This window comes from Glycine soja, chromosome 5 (genome assembly GCF_004193775.1).
Source record: "Glycine soja cultivar W05 chromosome 5, ASM419377v2, whole genome shotgun sequence".
Classification (NCBI taxonomy): domain Eukaryota; kingdom Viridiplantae; phylum Streptophyta; class Magnoliopsida; order Fabales; family Fabaceae; genus Glycine; species Glycine soja.
This window is the reverse complement of record NC_041006.1, coordinates 34,601,893-34,619,700: the sequence shown is the minus strand read 5'-3', so window position 1 is coordinate 34,619,700 and position 17,808 is coordinate 34,601,893. Positions and strand designations below refer to the sequence as shown.

At 36.2% G+C, this 17,808-nt stretch overlaps 1 protein-coding gene, 1 non-coding gene and 1 pseudogene across 2 annotated transcripts; all 3 read left to right on the top strand.

Moving 5' to 3' along the window:
• The first annotated feature begins 4,636 nt into the window (after positions 1-4,636).
• LOC114412700 lies at positions 4,637-9,070 on the top strand. Its single transcript, XM_028376699.1, has 8 exons — positions 4,637-5,123; positions 5,478-5,650; positions 6,312-6,405; positions 6,679-6,789; positions 6,895-6,984; positions 8,204-8,289; positions 8,439-8,503; positions 8,645-9,070. The coding sequence occupies exons 1-8, from the start codon at positions 4,791-4,793 to the stop codon at positions 8,752-8,754; spliced, it is 1,062 nt and encodes a 353-aa protein (XP_028232500.1). The 5' UTR covers positions 4,637-4,790; the 3' UTR covers positions 8,755-9,070.
• A 275-nt stretch (positions 9,071-9,345) lies between these two features.
• LOC114411338 lies at positions 9,346-17,254 on the top strand (annotated as a pseudogene).
• TRNAG-UCC lies at positions 10,252-10,323 on the top strand. The gene has a single exon. It is a non-coding gene; the product is annotated as a tRNA-Gly (tRNA).
• Positions 17,255-17,808: the final 554 nt, after the last annotated feature.

The window sequence follows — 17,808 nt, the reverse complement described above, 5'->3', positions numbered from 1 at the left end:
TCCTAATAACTATCAAAATTAGGTCCCTGGTGAACATTTAATTAGTGGTTTATATATTATTACTGATATGAACGTTAAAGATGCCACTGTTTCCATTCTTCTCTCAATGTCTTCTAGCTAAGTCAATCTCATGAACTCATTATTCCGACTTTATTTTTTGCATATATATAAGAGATAAGCTATTTCTTTTAAAAGAATTGTTCCTCGATCGTTTTATATACAGTGACTTCAATGCAACTATCTCTCTCTACATATATATTACTTATGTTTTTTCCTGAAAATATGAGGGCCCAAGTTTTCTCTTTTTTTTTGGTGGAATCCAAGTATTCCTTATAACTTACCCTCTACTTATACTTCATGTAAGGGAGTTAAATTAAAAAGTTAGAATGAGACGTTGTGTTGAACAAAAGAAAAAAATGAAAGGCAAAGTGAGTGAGTGTACGTATTACTCAGACACAGTACTTATAAGACATGGAATAATGTGCAGCAAACAGTTGACATGGATTTTGCTTTGACTAACGGCATAATGGTTGAAATGCAAATAATCAAACTCCAGAGTTTTCAAAACTGCTTATGTATAATGATCATACATTCACCAAGCATGCAAAAAGAGGGCTCGGCCCTTCTAGATATTCTGATTTGAGAAATGATTTTTGTATACTTTCGTACTTTTTCAAATATCTCATTAATATTCATTATTTCGATTCTTCTATCCTCATATTTTCTCTTTTCTTTTAGGTGTAGAATAAGTTTTTGGGTATCCAAAACTCATTTTGATTCTAATTTCTACTTAATAAGTTTGAAATAAACTCGACTTATGCGTCTTAGGATGATTGTTTACTTAGGTCTGGGTTTTGGTCAATTAATGTTGGTTGAAATGAGCCTTTGAGTTGATTGAAGTTTGAGATCATCGTAGACGCAAGTTCCTTAGTGTGCTCGAGATTTTGTGTGAAATAGATGGATACAAGAGGCATTCTTATGTTTGGGTCAACTATTGCATAATAGAATTCTTTTTTTAAAAAAAAACCTATTCTGAAATGAGATTTTTCTATTATAAAATAATTGTTTTAAAATACATATATAATTCAGAATAATTATTTATAATAAAAAATTTATAGCAATTTCCTTTCTAGGTGTTGTGTGGTGTGATAGTGTGTGACACGGTGATGCTATTTTGATTTGTGATTTTTGTGAGGATGTGTGATGGGTGGCACAGGATGGAATGGATGATCGGCACGCGTTACTTTGGGGGGTGTAAGATTCAAAATAAAAGATGTAAGAATTCAAATGCGGTGTAGAAGTGTACTATGATAATACCCAAGACCCAATGAATGATGCCTCTCAAAGAACATGAGGTAATACTGATAGTGCCCAAGACCTAATGAATGGTGGCCGAAAGAATATGTAGTAATGGACGCTCCTAATACTAACAATGACAGGCCTATGAGAGACCTAATCTTCACAAGGTTGAGAAGACTTCACCCATTAAGCAAAAGATTCTTAACTATGTATTTTCAACAAGTTTGCATATTTACTACAATAAAATATTGTTATGTAGGCATTGTGTTGTCTCCCAATTTTAGATTTGTTATTTTATTTGTGACACCATTATATATTTTCCTCATGCTTGCAAGTTTTCATATATTGATGAATGAAAGGAAAGGAGGCAGAAAAATATTATCTTCGCAATTTACTTTCTCCCTTAATTCTGGAGGTACTTTTCCTATCCTCTAATTCAGCAAGATAAATCCTTTCCCCTATAATATGACCTCCTATCATGGCATTTTCATTGATTCTCTTGCATGGAAGACAACACCTACTCTCAAGCCATCGCTCGACAAACGGAGGTCATTACCAAGTTCCCTCACACCTAGGATACCATCACCATTAATTTGATCTCCCTCCATTCAAAACTCGATCAGTAACCTCCCTCAAAAACATATGTTTGTCCATTTTCCAATGCAGGCTCCAAATACCACACAATGGATTGAATTTTTTTCCTCATTTATTCAAATTATTTAAACCAATTCGCGTAGATAAAATAATCACATTCACTTCACTATTATCAAATAGAACTTATTAAAAACATCTTTGGCCCAAAAAAATTGTCCAAGTTTACAAAAGAACTCAAGTTAAACATCAGAATAAAATAAAGTAAAATACATGTTTGAAACATCATGCAATTAAAATAAAAAAGTCATGTCCTAATGTCACATCCTATCAGAATATTGTGTCTCAGCGTCTTCTAACACGAGGTTCTTTTCACCTAATCATCTGCTCCCACGAACACAAGGTTCAAGATCATCACATGATCCAAACACAAACAACACACAAGGAGTGAGTTATCACATTTCTAAATAAGATACAAATAAACAAAGATATAATCAAAATACATTATATAATTATTTATAACATAGCTCAACTTACTACAATCCACGTCACTTCACCATTTTATCATTTAAAATTCATCATAGAAATCACCAATCACATTATACATGAATCACACACTCGAGTCAAGATATAACAACACTCACCAATTTCATAATAAATAATTCACAGGCATTATGCAACAATTATACTAAGACTCAAACCTATATGCATGCAATGTGGTACCATGTTTTTGAAAAACCACGTTGGGACGCTTAAGAGTACATAATAAGACACGCTACACAATGAGTATGTCAGGTCACTCTCACTAAGTAAAATCATAAGATGAACAATCAAGGTCACTTTTTTTTGTGAGAATGCTCCAACCATATGGGATCAACATAGGCTTAAAGGAGTATTCAAACTGAGTGTCTTTACCCTCAAAGCCTAGACTCTGAAGAATTCGTTAGGGTCTCACCTTTCTGATTCAGGTCCAACCCTTAAAACAACTTTTGCATGCAGACACTGCTCATGAATTATACAATACCCACGACCTCACTTGTGTTTCAAACACATTTAACACATTGTGCTAGAATTTAACACTTTAGGTTCCTAACTTGGAACTCTACACTTTCCCTTTAACACTTTGCACATAAACACTTTTCTCAAGGTAAATACTAGTTGGGTTATTGTATAATTCACAACTCACAACATAAGTATTGTCACATCAAGTATTAACCACATACTTATTCACCACCATATCTCTTGTCAACAATTTAACATCTCATAATGTCACAATCCACCATCACATGATTATATGTATCTCACAAATTAGCACATGTTCAACTTTGCACTTATATTCAATCTCAATAACAATGTTATGATCTCAAAGTAACATGTTATCTCACAATTCATCACATAGTCAATTTATCACTTACACACAATTTCAATCACAATTTCATGATTCCAATATAACAATCTCGCAATTTTAATCATACATGAAGAATTACAATACAATAAACATCCCAAAATAAATCTCAATTTGATCCCATAAGGATCCCTACACATGTTCATTGTAACCCCAATTGCAATAAACTCATCCATTACCTCTAAGTGGGCTCACATGTGTAGTCTGAAAGCGATAGCAACATCTCTAGTGATTCCCTGAGATTTCTTAAGTTTTTTCTCTGGTTGCTCTACTAGGGTTTTCAAACGTTAAAGAGAAGGAGAAGAGATTGAAGCCTCCATTACATTGTCCACGTGCGAGGAGAATTTTTCTCACCACAGACATTATTTCATAAATCCCAAAGGTGGGGATGTGTGAAAATGCATTCAAAACCTGGTGTTCAAATTTCATGATGATTCAACGGTTAACGAGTCTGAGATTGTAGTTTTACTGGGATAGGTTTGTGTGTATATGGGAAAAACAAAGAGGTACGTCCGAGGGACATTTCTCTCACCATAAACATTATTTTGTAAATTCCAATGGTGGATATGTGTGTAAATGAGTTCCAAATTTGATATTTAATTTTTACGACGATCCAACAATTAACGAATTCGAGATTGTTATTTTACTGGAACAATTTTAGATGTATGCAGGAAAAAAAAATTTTGGAAGAGAAAGAAGAAAAAACGAGATTGAGAGGAAGAAACAATGTAAAGAGATGTATATATCGTAAATGTAAAACATGACTTAATATGCATCTATTTATAGTTAGGGTACTCTGGGCTATTATTTATTTTATTTTTCTTTATTTTATCATTTAATAAAAAAAATTCTATTTTACTACCTATCAATAAAATATTTTATTCTTCTAAAAACATATATTTATTTTATTTACCTTGAAATTATTATTTTAATTAATAAAATTATTTTTCTTTATTTATTTTTAAATAAAATATTTTTAATTTATTTTTAAAAAAATAAGGTGTTACAATATTCGGTTGCATCTTTCTATATTGATGGTCTTGCCCTTTGCTAATTTTAATGGATGTTGCACAATGGCTAAAATTGATCTTATTGGACCAGCTTTTTACAAGAATTGGAGTTGCGCTTCGCATCATCCTACTATAAAGTAATTCCTCTTTAAGCGCTTAGACAACTACTCCATTCGATCTTAAATATAAGGGGAAGAAGGTTACTTCCTCTGTTCCTTCTTACTTGTCAGATTTTTAACCGATAAAAAAAATATACTATCAAACATGGTAACAAAAAAATGTAACAGTTGAAAAGTGAAAATGAAAGATGACGTAATTTTCTGAGGCAACCTTGTCAACTAATTGTCTAATTTCACAGAGACGCTCTCTTATCTGCAATCTGCCATTGTGCAATCCGGTGTGGGCATTTCAATCCATAAAGTCCCAAAAACACTGACAGCGAGACCAACTCAACCACCTCTTCCAGTTGCAGACTTGAGTTCCTTATGATGGGAACCGCATGTTTCCCAACTACTAATGTTGTTCTCAAACCTCAAAACTTATCTGGGAATTTCTCTACCCTCTGTGATAACTTTCGGTGTCTGAGGTTCCTCACTCCGAAACCGCCCCACCTGCGATCCTCTCACTCTAAGTTGGGAAATAGAGTAAAGCTGACATCTTTTTCGATGTCCAAGGCAACCCATTTGAAGGTTTCACAAGCTGCACTCTCATCCACGGAAGAATCACTGTCTTCATCTCCTCGGGTAATAGGAGAACATGACTTGCTCATTGTGGGTCCCGGGGTTCTTGGTCGTTTGGTTGCTCAGAAGTGGAGTCAGGTATTCCTTCATTTTCTTGTGTCAATTCATTATTGTAAATTGCAATGTTAGCTCATGCTAATTTGTTTCGTGAGCATTGTATAAGGACAATTATATAGAATGGTATTGGTATGAGCTTTTATTTTTTTAACCTTCTGTTCCTTATATTTATCATGATTTATTGGCATTGTGATTATAATTTACACTGTAGTATAACTGTAGATTGTCATGTATGACAAAATTATTGAATTCTGTAATAATTACTTTAAAAAGTCATAGTTAGAGTATTTTGACAACACAGGCTTGAAAATTATACTCTTGTCATTATTCAATATTCGGTAGATTCTAGCTATCTGTTTATGTATATGCAAGCAGGAACTTCCGGGTAGTCAAGTTTATGGTCAGACAGTGACCACTGATCATCACAACGAGTTGATTCAAATGGGTATTAACCCATCTTTGAAATGGACAGAAGCTACTCACAAATTTCCCAATGTCATTTATTGTGCTCCACCCTCTCGTACCCCAGACTATGCTGGTAATATTAGGTGAGAAATTTTAAGGGTATGTATGGAAACATGCTAATGAATTTGTTCCTAGACTTGGCTATTTCTAGGCTTTTAGTTGATCAATTTGTGTTGTGCTAATGCACACCGTTGTACTGGATAATGGATCACCTCTTGAGTATTCTTTACTCTGAAATCAGTCTTATAAACTCCTACAAGTTGTTTTTGTGCTGATATATGATATGTGGTTTTGATGTTTCCTTTTGAATATCATGGATAAAATTTAAGCACATGAATCTGTATTTTCAATGTGAATCTTTTTAATATGATCATTGTACTATATCTAAAAATCACATGAATGAACACAGAACGCTACTTCATTTATATCATTGTACTACATTGATGAACAAGTTGACTGATTGATTTCATGTTTACATCGATCCTGTTCAGAGGATGGACAAGGGCATCCAATCTCATATCTACCATTTTGAGTATTCGGCTTGATTGTTTACATCATGTTCCTGTAGTAATATTGAATTGGTTGGTCAAATCAACTTGGATTTTCTATAACTGCTTCATAGTTCATTTACAAATTACAATGTAGTTAGAGAAAAATGATATTGGCTTAATGAAAGGAAAATTTGTGATAGTGTAGTAGTTGTCTGATGAACTCATGTATTGATGTGGATTGCCAACTAATCAGGCTAGCTGCATTAAGCTGGAACGGTGAAGGTTCTTTCTTATTTACATCAAGCAGTGCTCCATATGATTGTAATGATAATGGACCATGTGATGAGGTGGGTCATGCATCCAAATTGCCATATTTTTTTTGTTGTTCTCTCTGTTTTGATTTAAATTAAGGAGATAATTCCAGTCTACCCCAAGATACAGACTTCTTTTTTCCAAATAATAGTATAATATGCAAATTGTTTTTATTGCACACATGCAATTACTTCATTTCTATTCCTATGTATCTTGTTCACATTGGTCAACTGATAGTGTCAGAGTTTCCCTTTCTATGTGGTTTAGATGTTTGTTGATTTATCCTGATGGGATATACTTCACTTTAGGATTCTCCGGTTGTGCCTATTGGGAGGAGCCCCAGAGTTGATGTCCTTCTAAAAGCTGAAAATGTGGTACTGGAGTTTGGTGGCTGTGTTGTGAGATTGGCGGGACTATATATATCCTTGGTTGGATTCAAATTATTAGGATCACAAAAAATTGTTTTAACCTGAGTGATCATTGCCACTATGCTTTTATTTAATAGCAACCTTGACCAATTTTACAAAGCAGATAGAGGTGCACACAATTATTTCTTGGAAAAGGGTGTTGTTGATAGTCGTCCTGATCACATCCTGAATCTTATACATTATGAGGTCAGAGTGCCCTTTCATCTTTAGTTATTTCTGTATTTACTTTCCTTATTTTTCCTATTACTTCTGTTTAATATCATTGAACTGTCGAAGTATAACTTCAGTCAGCCTAGTTTTCTAATTTCTTCAGGAAATCAATCACAATAGGAAACAGATTACATCCATTTCGTGGTTTACATATATTTAAATCATAAAACAGAACATGACACATGCAGATTGCTGAATTGGGTGAAACTGAGCGTGAATGAAAACAACTATGATGCAGAGAGGCAAACTTGTGTTTGGAAAAGCTTATGAATATTGAAAAGGGAGCTTTTGGCTTTTTTACCCTCTCTTTTCTAAGCAAAAACAATCATGGGATTAAAGCATTATCTAAAATATAAGCATTGGAATATAAGCAGCAGTTACAGTAAGTGGTGTAAACACTTCTTTGAGTTTTTTCTGTGCTACTTTGGCCAAAATTGGGACCTACATCCATTCCCAATCATCTATTGGGATTTTCATTTGTCGAATAATATTATTTTAATCTACTGTAGCCTCTACAGGCTAGGTGTTAGGAATGTTTACCTCAAATCCTCCGAGTTACAATTCACTCACAAAACCCATAACATTATAAAAATAGTTGTTGGATATGGTTGCAACCTAGTGTAATGTTGTCAATGTTTTGTGGCTTAAATTGTCTTAATTTTACTCTTGAGCTTGCCCATCACGTACTTCTAGGAATTTCTAGAAAAAGTCGAAAGTGTTACTTTGACTGTAGCTCAGTAGACTTATCTCTCAACATGAGCATTCTTATCAAGTCTACTGTAGCTTGTTGAATGTTCTAGTTTTGGTTCATGAACTGTTTTGAGCTTTTTTTATTTATTTATAATTATAAGTGATAGCCTGCTTGGTTTTAAGCAAATGTTAAATATAAAATGCTTGGCTCAATGAAACTAGTCAACCCTTTTGAAAAATGAAAAAATGTTCACATTATCTGAGAATCTTCCATAGAAACCTTTGGCTAATATATTCTAGTTGAGGTTGTCCCCTCTATTTGCTTTGTCAATTTTAATCCTACTTGCCAATTTTTTATGATGTTTGTATTTCATGCTGAGACACATCTTCCTTTTAATAAGCTTTTGATACTTTTCTAGTACAATTTACATTCTTTAATGTATTTAGTAGTGGTGCTTATGATGGGGATAAAATTGGTGCTCATTTTGACATGCTTCCACACCAGGATGCAGCTTCCCTCTCAGTTGCAATCTTGAAGAAAAACTTCCGTGGACAGATTTTCTTGGGTTGTGATAATCATCCTTTGTCTAGGTTGGCTGCTTTCTCTTTAACTTGTCAAATTATTCTTGATTATTCTTGCAGGATGTTTCTGCCAGTCAATCAGACTGTCATGATTTTTTTTCTTTCACTTTTTGGTTAAAAGAAACATTCTCACACTCACACTGCTGATGTGTTTTCAGGCAAGAAATGATGGATCTGGTTAATAAAAGTGGGAAATTCAGTAAAAAATTTGACAAGTTTACTGGTGAGTTCTATCATAGTAAAACAATATGGAAATAATACTATCATTACTTTATCATGTTTACCTACCTGTGTAGTTTATATATTTCCTTTGATTCTGAAAGCTTAATGACTTCTATCTTTGCCTTTGCATTTGCATTTACAGGAACTGATGGCCCTCTTGGAAAGAGATTAAATAACACAAGAACCAGCCAGGTAGTTGGGTGGGAGCCCAAGTACCTTAGCTTTGCTCGTTTTCTAGAGAGCAGCATGTAACAGACTCCTGAGTTTATCTTTTTGTTGTTCACTCTAATTAAATATTGAAAATGCATAGGTGCCTTAGTGTGTACATTTTCCTATTTCTTCATATCTGACATTGTCAATAAGGATGATCAGTTATTGAATTGTCTTAAAACACTCACTGATTGATCACTTTCATGTTGCATGCGTGCAGTAGATGTAATAAGCAAGTAGTCATTTTTCATAGTAGAAATTCATCGTTAGGATCTCCCAATCTTAGACATTCAAATTAGCATTTGACATGTGTTGTGTAACGCTGACCAAGCTGGAAATAGTTACTTATATTACTCTCCTGTCCTGTAATTGCCACTCAGCTATTTTATATAAAATCACTTCTCTTATGAGATTTATACTTCAGTTTTAAATTGAATTGGCTTTAAAATTATTAACATTGAAATTTCGGGGAAAAAAATTAAAAAATTTTAGTACCAAAATCAATAAGAAGGGGTGTTTAAAATTAGTAGTCAACGATAACGATAGAAGAGGAAAAATAACTTTGGGAGTCTGAATTATAGTTGCTCAGGCTGATTGGTCAAACTGGTGTACATTTAAAAACTAAATATCAAAATGGGGTTTTTCTAAAACATTATGGACATAAGGCAATTTTGATTAATGATCATATCAACTTGCCAAGTTGACCAACCAATTCCACGTCATGCCATCTTTTTAATTATCATTTTTCTTTTTAAAAAAAATTGAACCGAGAGCACACATGACCTGCCGTATAGGGCTCGCCAATCTGAGTTTTCATCGACTAAATTGTTTAATTTATTGCTTGTGTTTATTTTTATATTATTAACTTTTCGTTTTTTTCACTTGAATCTTTTTTAAGATTTCAAAGTTTACAGTATATGTTATGAATTAATTACTTTATGAAGGTAGGGAAAAAAAACTTATGTTGTTAATCAATCATATTAATAATGTGAAAAATATAATGCAATTTATTTTGTTAATAAATCATATTAATGCCTTTTAAAAAAAAATCAATCATGTGCGTGTAACTCAAATTTTAACACTTTATTTTTTAAAATCAAATTATTACTTTATTCTTTTGGTTCATATGACATTAATTTGGTCCTTCAAATATTTGTGTTATCAACTAATTATTCTTCGAAATACTAAGATATAAAAAAAATCTTTATTTTGATATATAGTTATTTGATAGGATAACTATTTTAACGTTATTTTCACTGTTTATTTGATATTGTTAATCTTTAAACGAACAAATGAATGTCAAGCAAATTTTATGACACTGGAGAGTGATTTAGTATTTTACTAATATTCTATTTTATAGAAATACATTAGTTTAAATAATAATATTTAATACTATTAATAATAAAATTTAAATAATTAATGATATAATTATAGAATAGACATCATATATTTCATAAATCCGTGTGTTGCATAAATTTGAGTTATAGTTAAACTTTTTTTAGATTGATGTATATTTTTGAAGTGATTAACAACATCAAAGCGTTTGTAGTCCAACGGTTAGGATAATTGCCTTCCAAGCAATAGACCCGGGTTCGACTCCCGGCAAACGCAACTAATCTTTTACTTTTTCGTAATATGATTGTTTTTTAAATTTTTACTCATGAGATAAGGAAACTACCACCACCTGGGCCAACAAATATGTGTTCACATTTCCAAGACAGTAAAAAGAATTCAAACCACCCCACCAGATAAGGAAAGCACATTTTGGAGCCATAACATATAATCAATATAGGGTTTGTCTTGAAAAACTTATTAACAACTTATTTAAGTTTACTATAAGACATAAACACATGTGTATATCTTTAGGATAGCTTATAAAAATAATTTATGACCAGTTTATTTCAACAAGTTTCCCAGAATAGCTTATAAGAAAACAATTTTACCCTTTATTCTTCAATTACAAAAACAACTTATTTACAATTGCTTACATGATAAGCACATAGGCCCTGATTGAATAAACTTTTCTATAAGCACCTATAGGTAAAGAGGATAAAACGAATTGATATTCTCACGTAAGATAAATTAAAGTATACACTTCTGATTTTAAAGAAGTTAAACAGGAAAACTTATAAGTGCATAACTAAATTTTAGCTTACTGAGAGTAGCTAAGCTCAATTCATCATAATACACGTTTAATTGTTATTTTTATTTTTATCAGTAGGAATCAAAATATAAGTATAACGGTTTACAATAACAATAACTTGTTTGATACACTGTCAGAAACTTCTGAGTTTGCAAGAAGATGGGTTCCTTTTTGCAAGAAGTATAGCATAGAGCCAAGGGCACCTGAAGGATAAGGTGCATCCCACCTTTGTGAAGGAACGGAGGGCCATGAAGGTTGGTCATGAAGATAGGACAAAAAGGTTTTTTAGTGTTTTTCTTCTGAGAAATTATTACATGGTTTGGAACTATTATGGTCTAGGATAATCTCCACTCCACGTGACACGTAACTGAATTTTGTTAACTCTTTTGTAAATTAAAAAAGTTGATTACATGTCATGTAGAAATTAACCAGGACCATGGATCCTAGACGCTGTAATAGTTTATCGTATTTTGTTACTTCATTTATATTTATAGCTATTCTTTTGCTTTTGCTCCACTGCAAAGAGTATATGAAGAATTTAAAGTGAAAATTAATGCCTTAGTGGAAAAAGCACAGAAGAAACCAGACGAGGGTTGGGTAATGCAGGATGGCACCCCTTGGCCTGGGAACAACACTCGTGATCATCCAGGAATGATTCAGGTTTGGCTATGATTCACATCCTCTAGTTAGTTATTGTTTTGTGTACTCTCTATTATCTTATAATGAAGGAACAAACAAAACATAATAGGAACACTTGAATATCTATTAAATTAGGCACCTCTTCATGCATTACTATTTTTCTTTCCTAAGAGTGTAACATAAACAAATGAACTAATGATTGGAGTAGCTGGTTCTCTGGTGATGTGGCTCATGGACTTACCTTTGCAGGTATATTTAGGAAGTGGTGGTGCATTGGACGTAGAAGGCAAGGAACTGCCACGACTTGTGTATATTTCACGTGAAAAGCGTCCTGGCTATAACCATATTAGAGCACCCGAGAAGCTGGGATTAGAGGCCCAAAATCCTCCAGAAAGAGGGAGAAAACGCAGAGAGAAGACTCTTAGGAATAAAGGGTATAATTCTCATTGCTTCCTTGCTTTGTTTATTTACATATATATAGCCTTCCTATAACCGAAATTCATTCTAGAATATTTGGAATAACAGAATTTGTTATTGTTGTCTCCCTAAAGGTGAACAACATCAAGCAAGGATATTCCTAATTCAAGGTGCCTATGCTGACTCATGGATCTTTCTCAGACGTAGTCCTTAAGGTGAGAAGGTTTGACAATTCTTCTCTTGGGCCTGACTTCTACTTGTACCTCCTGTTTTGCTATATCAACCTCATGTTCTGCTTCTGTTGGTGCGTCCTCTGCTTCTGGGTTCGTAACATCCTTCACCCCTTTAAAGACCACCTTGTCCTCAAGGTGGTATGTGCTACATAATGTTGGCCAATCCTTCCACGAAGTATCATCTCGTGAGAGACCATGCCATTGCACAAGTACTTGCCATGGTGCATCCTGGGACACGCGTCGGTAATCGAGAATGGCTAAAGGGAACACCACTGAAGAATCTGCGTCCGAATCAGCAGGTAACTCTAGCTTGGGTAACTGATCAGGAGGTCCGCGGAATGGTTTCATCATGGAGCAATGAAACACAGGATGTATCCGCGAGGTCTCTAGGAGTTGCAGTTTGTATGCAACTGGGCCAATGCGCTGCAGAACCTGGAAAGGCCCAAAAAACCTCTTAGTTAGCTTGCCAGTGGTGGTTGGAAGCCCCTTTGCTGTTGATTGTCTCTGTGGTTTGAGCTTTAATAGAACCCAGTCTCCCTCTTTGTAAGTAACCTCGCGACGATGAGCGTCTGCATGCTTCTTCATTGTTGCTTGAGCCTTGAGTAGCTTTCTGCGAATAAGCTGAAAGGTTTCATCACGGTCTACCATCAGCTGGTCCACTGCGTCGAGATTGGATGATCCCGTGATGTAGGCCGAAAAAGTGTAAGGTTTACGGCCGAAGGTTATCTTATAAGGTGTGCTGCCAGTGCTCGCGTTCCAGGAACTGTTATGAGACCATTCTACCCAAGGTAAGAGTTTCCCCCATAACCCCGGCCGGCGGTGGACGAAGGCGCGTAATACTGCTCAATTACGCGGTTCAGAGCTTTAGTTTGACCATCACTCTGTGGATGGTAAGCTGAACTCATCCGGAGTTGTGTACCACTAGCCTTGAACAATTCCCGCCAAAACTTGCTTACAAATAAAGGGTCTCTGTCAGAAACGAGACTCCTGGGAATTCCATGGAGCTTGACGACAATGTTGATGAACAGGGTGGCCACCATGTGTGTTGTGTGGGCCGTCGGCAGTGTACCCAAATGAACACCTTTGGAAAAGCAATCCACTACCACGAGGATCGTGGTGTGACCCTGATATGCCGGTAACCCAACTATAAAGTCTAATGATAGGTCCTCCCAAGGTCGAGAAGGCACCGGCAGAGGACAAAGGAGGCCAGCTACCTTCTGAGTTTCATACTTGGTGACCTGGCAGTCAACGCAATTTGCAACGAAACGCTTGACATCGTCCCTGAGACCAGTCCAATAGAAGTTTTCTGCAACTCTCGAAGCTGTTTTTGCAATGCCGGCATGGCCACCAGTCGGTGTCGCATGGAATTCAGTGAGCAGTGTGGAGATGATTGGGAAATCTCGAGGAAGCCAAATGCGGCCTGAGTGAAGCACCAAATTGTTGGAAACTGAAAATCGTGGATGCTGATCAGGTTCATCTTGTATAGCTTGGAGGTGCTGGGCGTATTCTGGGTGTGTGAAGTTGCTGGCGGAGTTCTTCAAGAAACGTCAGAGAAGGGACTGATAACACCATGGATAAGGAAGCTTCTGGTTCTGGTAGGCGAGACAGAGCATCTGCTGCTTGATTGTGAATGCCAGCTCTATATTGGATGTGGTAGTCGAAGCCCATTAAGCGCGCGAGGTACATATGCTGCTCCGGCGTCTGGACAACCTGTGTGAGGAGCTCCTTGAGGCTCCGGTGATCGGTAAGAATTGTAAAGCGCCGGCCCAGGAGATACTGTCTCCATTTCTTGACAGCGGAGGTGATGGCGAAAAGTTCTCGCACATAAGTGGAGGCACCAAGAAGCTTTGGAGGGAAAGGTTTGCTGTAGAATGCTATGGGGTGGCCCCCCTGCGAAAAGACAGCCCCCATACCAATGCCCGAGGCGTCCGTCTCCACCGTAAATGGCAATGCGAAATCCGGCAAGGTGAAAACTGGGGCTGAAGACAGGGCCTGTTTCAGTTGCTCAAAAGCTAATTGGGCCTGTTGAGTCCACACGAATGGGTCAACGGTGGTGGTTTTGACCATGGAGGCGGCAATGGTAGCGTAACCCTGGATGAATCGTCTATAGAAGTCGGCGAGCCCCAAAAAGCTTCTAACGGCTTTAACGGATCGTGGTTGTGGCCATTGATGAATGACGGCGATCTTGGATGTTACCGGCTCCACCCCACGGCGGGAAACTAAATGCCCGAGGTATTCAACGTGAAAAGCGTCCTGGCTATAACCATGTTAGAGCACCCGAGAAGCTGGGATTAGAGGCCTAGAATCCTCCAGAAAAAGGGAGAAGACGCAAAGAGAAGACTCTTAGGAATAAAGGGTGTAATTCTCATTGCTTCCTTGCTTTGTTTATTTACATATATATAGCCTTCCTATAACCGAAATTCATTCTAGAATATTTGGAATAACAGAATTTGTTATTGTTGTCTCCCTAAAGGTGAACAACATCAAGCAAGGATATTCCTAATTCGAGGTGCCTCTGCTGATTCATGGATGTTTCTCAGACGTAGTCCTTAAGGTGAGAAGGTTTGACAATTCTTCTCTTGGGCCTGACTTCTACTTGTACCTCCTGTTTTGCTATATCAACCTCATGTTCTGCTTCTGTTGGTGCGTCCTCTGTTTCTGGGTTTGTAACAAACCACCACAAGAAAGTTGGTGCTATGAATGCTTTGGTAGGTTCAAAATCTTGACATTATGTTGGTTTTTTCATGTATGACTATGATATTAGAAAACTTGTCTATAACTCTTTCTTTGCTGTCTATACTTAACAGATTCGAGTTTCTGCTGTGCTTTCAAATGCACCTTTCATGTTAAATCTGGACAGTGGCCATTACGTCAACAATAACAAGGCTATCCGAGAGGCCATGTGCTTTCTGATGGACCCCCAGCTAGGGAATAAGCTCTGTTATGTCCAATTTCCGCAAAGATTCGATGGTATTGATCGGCATGATAGATATGCTAATCGCAACTTTGTGTTCTTTGATGTAAGTGCCGTTCACCTAAACTATATCATAATATGTGCAAACAACATTGCACTGACCTTTAATGCGTGTTTTCAATGTTGCTTTCATGCCAGATCAATCTGAAAGCCCTTGATGGGATTCAAGGTCCGGTTTATGTCGGTACTGGATGTGTGTTTAATAGGCAGGCATTATATGGATATGATCCACCAGTATCTGAGAAAAGGCCAAAGATGACTTGTGACTGCTGCCCTTCATGGAGTTGCTGTTGTTGTGGTGGATCAAGGAAATCCAAGTCAAAGAAGAAATCAGGAGGAGGAGGAGGGGGTCTATTTAGTAGATTATACAGCAAGAAGAAGAAAATGATGGGGAAGAATTATGTTAGGAGAGGGTCTGAGTCCATGTTTGATCTTGAAGAGATTGAAGAAGGGCTTGAAGGCTATGATGGGATAGAGAAATCATCCCTCATGTCCCAGAAACAATTTGAGAAACGATTTGGGCAGTCACCAGTTTTCATTGCTTCCACTCTGATGGAAAATGGTGGACTTCCTGAAGGCACCAATAGCCAATCACTTATCAAGGAAGCTATTCATGTTATAAGCTGTGGCTATGAAGAAAAGACTGAATGGGGCAAAGAGGTAATCAATCTCATTAATTACAATGAGCCTAAACTTTTAAGATGAAGGAACATTTGGATTTTCTTGGTGCTACATTTGATTCAGATTAGGTATTCATTTGCTCCAAAAAGCCATGCACTAAGTTCTACCAAAATATTCAAGTCGTCTTAACAAATTTGTTTCCATGCAGATTGGATGGATTTATGGCTCAGTCACAGAAGATATTTTAACAGGGTTCAAAATGCATTGTAGAGGATGGAAATCAGCATACTGCATGCCAAAGAGACCAGCTTTCAAGGGATTTGCCCCAATAAATCTATCAGATAGGTTACACCAAGTTCTGAGATGGGCTCTTGGTTCTGTTGAAATTTGCCTTAGTCACCATTGTCCATTGTGGTATGGCTATGGAGGAAAGCTGAAATGGCTAGAGAGGTTGGCTTATACTAATACCATTGTTTATCCACTCACTTCCATCGCTCTACTTGTATACTGCACAATTCCGGCAGTGTGCCTTCTTACTGGAAAGTTCATCATCCCTACTATAAGTACACAATTATTACTTACTTTTTTTTATCACTTTACTAGGATAAATAATTGGAAGAAAGTTATACACAGTTCTTTAGGTACTTCTGTACTGTTCTATAATCAAAATTAGAGTTTTACGTACCTTGATAATCTACGTAATAAATTTTTATTACGCAGAACCGTTGATACTTAGGTGAAACTCCAATTTTGGATAACAAAAACAACACCTATAAAATTGCATCAAAGTTTTGTCCAAAATGATTTGTTTTCCTTAGTTTTGATCACTTTCATCGCTAGTGTTTCTATTAGTTTTATCCCTTGCTGACAAGTTTTACTCGATGCAGTTGACCAACCTTGCTAGTGTATGGTTCATGGCTCTATTCATCTCCATCATTGTAACTAGTGTCCTAGAGCTTAGGTGGAGTGGGGTTAGCATTGAAGACTTGTGGCGCAACGAACAATTTTGGATCATTGGAGGTGTTTCTGCACACCTTTTCGTCGTATTCCAAGGTCTCCTTAAGGTTCTTGGAGGAGTGGACGCCAATTTCACTGTCACAGCCAGAGCAACATATGATACTGAATTTGGAGAGTTGTATCTGTTCAAGTGGACAACACTTCTCATCCCACCAACCACTCTTATAATCTTGAATATGGTGGGAGTTGTGGCTGGAGTCTCTGATGCCATTAACAATGGCTATGGTTCGTGGGGTCCTTTGTTTGGGAAGCTATTCTTTGCCTTTTGGGTCATTGTCCACCTATATCCTTTCCTCAAAGGTCTCATGGGAAGGCAAAACAGGACTCCTACTATTGTTGTTCTTTGGTCAATTCTTCTAGCATCAATTTTCTCTTTGATTTGGGTCAGAATTGATCCTTTCTTGCCCAAGCAAACTGGTCCAGTACTCTAACATTGTGAAGTAGAATGCTAAGGCAGTGGAGTTGCACTTGTGTGTGCAATGTTCTTTTTCCCATTCATAAAAGGCAGTTATCATTTTTTATTTCCTTTTTGGTGCTCTTGAGGATAGCACTTGATATTCACCATGCATCAGTTTAGTGAAGCTACTACTTGAGTAGATTAAGATTCACAATCTAGTGTACACAGAGATATAAAAAAAATTCTCCATGAAAACCAAGAGAATAGAGCTTGAATTCAATTACTTACATTCATTAAAAGAGAAAATGGTAGAGAAGGCCTGAAGTTTTTATTTTTATCAAAATTTGTTATTCCTTTATCATTACTTAAGTCGTCAAGATGTCTTCCAAAAATCAATTGTCAGTTGGGCGCTTGCTATTTTGTTATAAGAATATAGCACTGTTCACAAAAAATTGAGCTTTGATGTCTTCCAGAATTTTCAGTCACAAGATCAAAATTAATTTCTTTACATCCTTGCAATTAAGTCATGTGAATATTTATATTAATTTTACAACACATTTAATAGAAGTTATGTAATAAAGGGTCATCTGTATATTATTACTTGATCAAACAATGTGCAAGAGTACAACAAACTTGGTGTAAGTTTTGAATAATG

Bases quoted from the DNA above. Each gene is read 5' to 3' on its own strand.
- LOC114412700 (XM_028376699.1), top strand. From the start codon at position 4,791: ATGATGGGAACCGCATGTTTCCCAACTACTAATGTTGTTCTCAAACCT. The intron at 6,985-8,203 runs GTCAGAGTGCCC...CTTCCACACCAG, and splicing joins TGAATCTTATACATTATGAG to GATGCAGCTTCCCTCTCAGT. The intron at 8,290-8,438 runs GTTGGCTGCTTT...ATGTGTTTTCAG, and splicing joins GATAATCATCCTTTGTCTAG to GCAAGAAATGATGGATCTGG.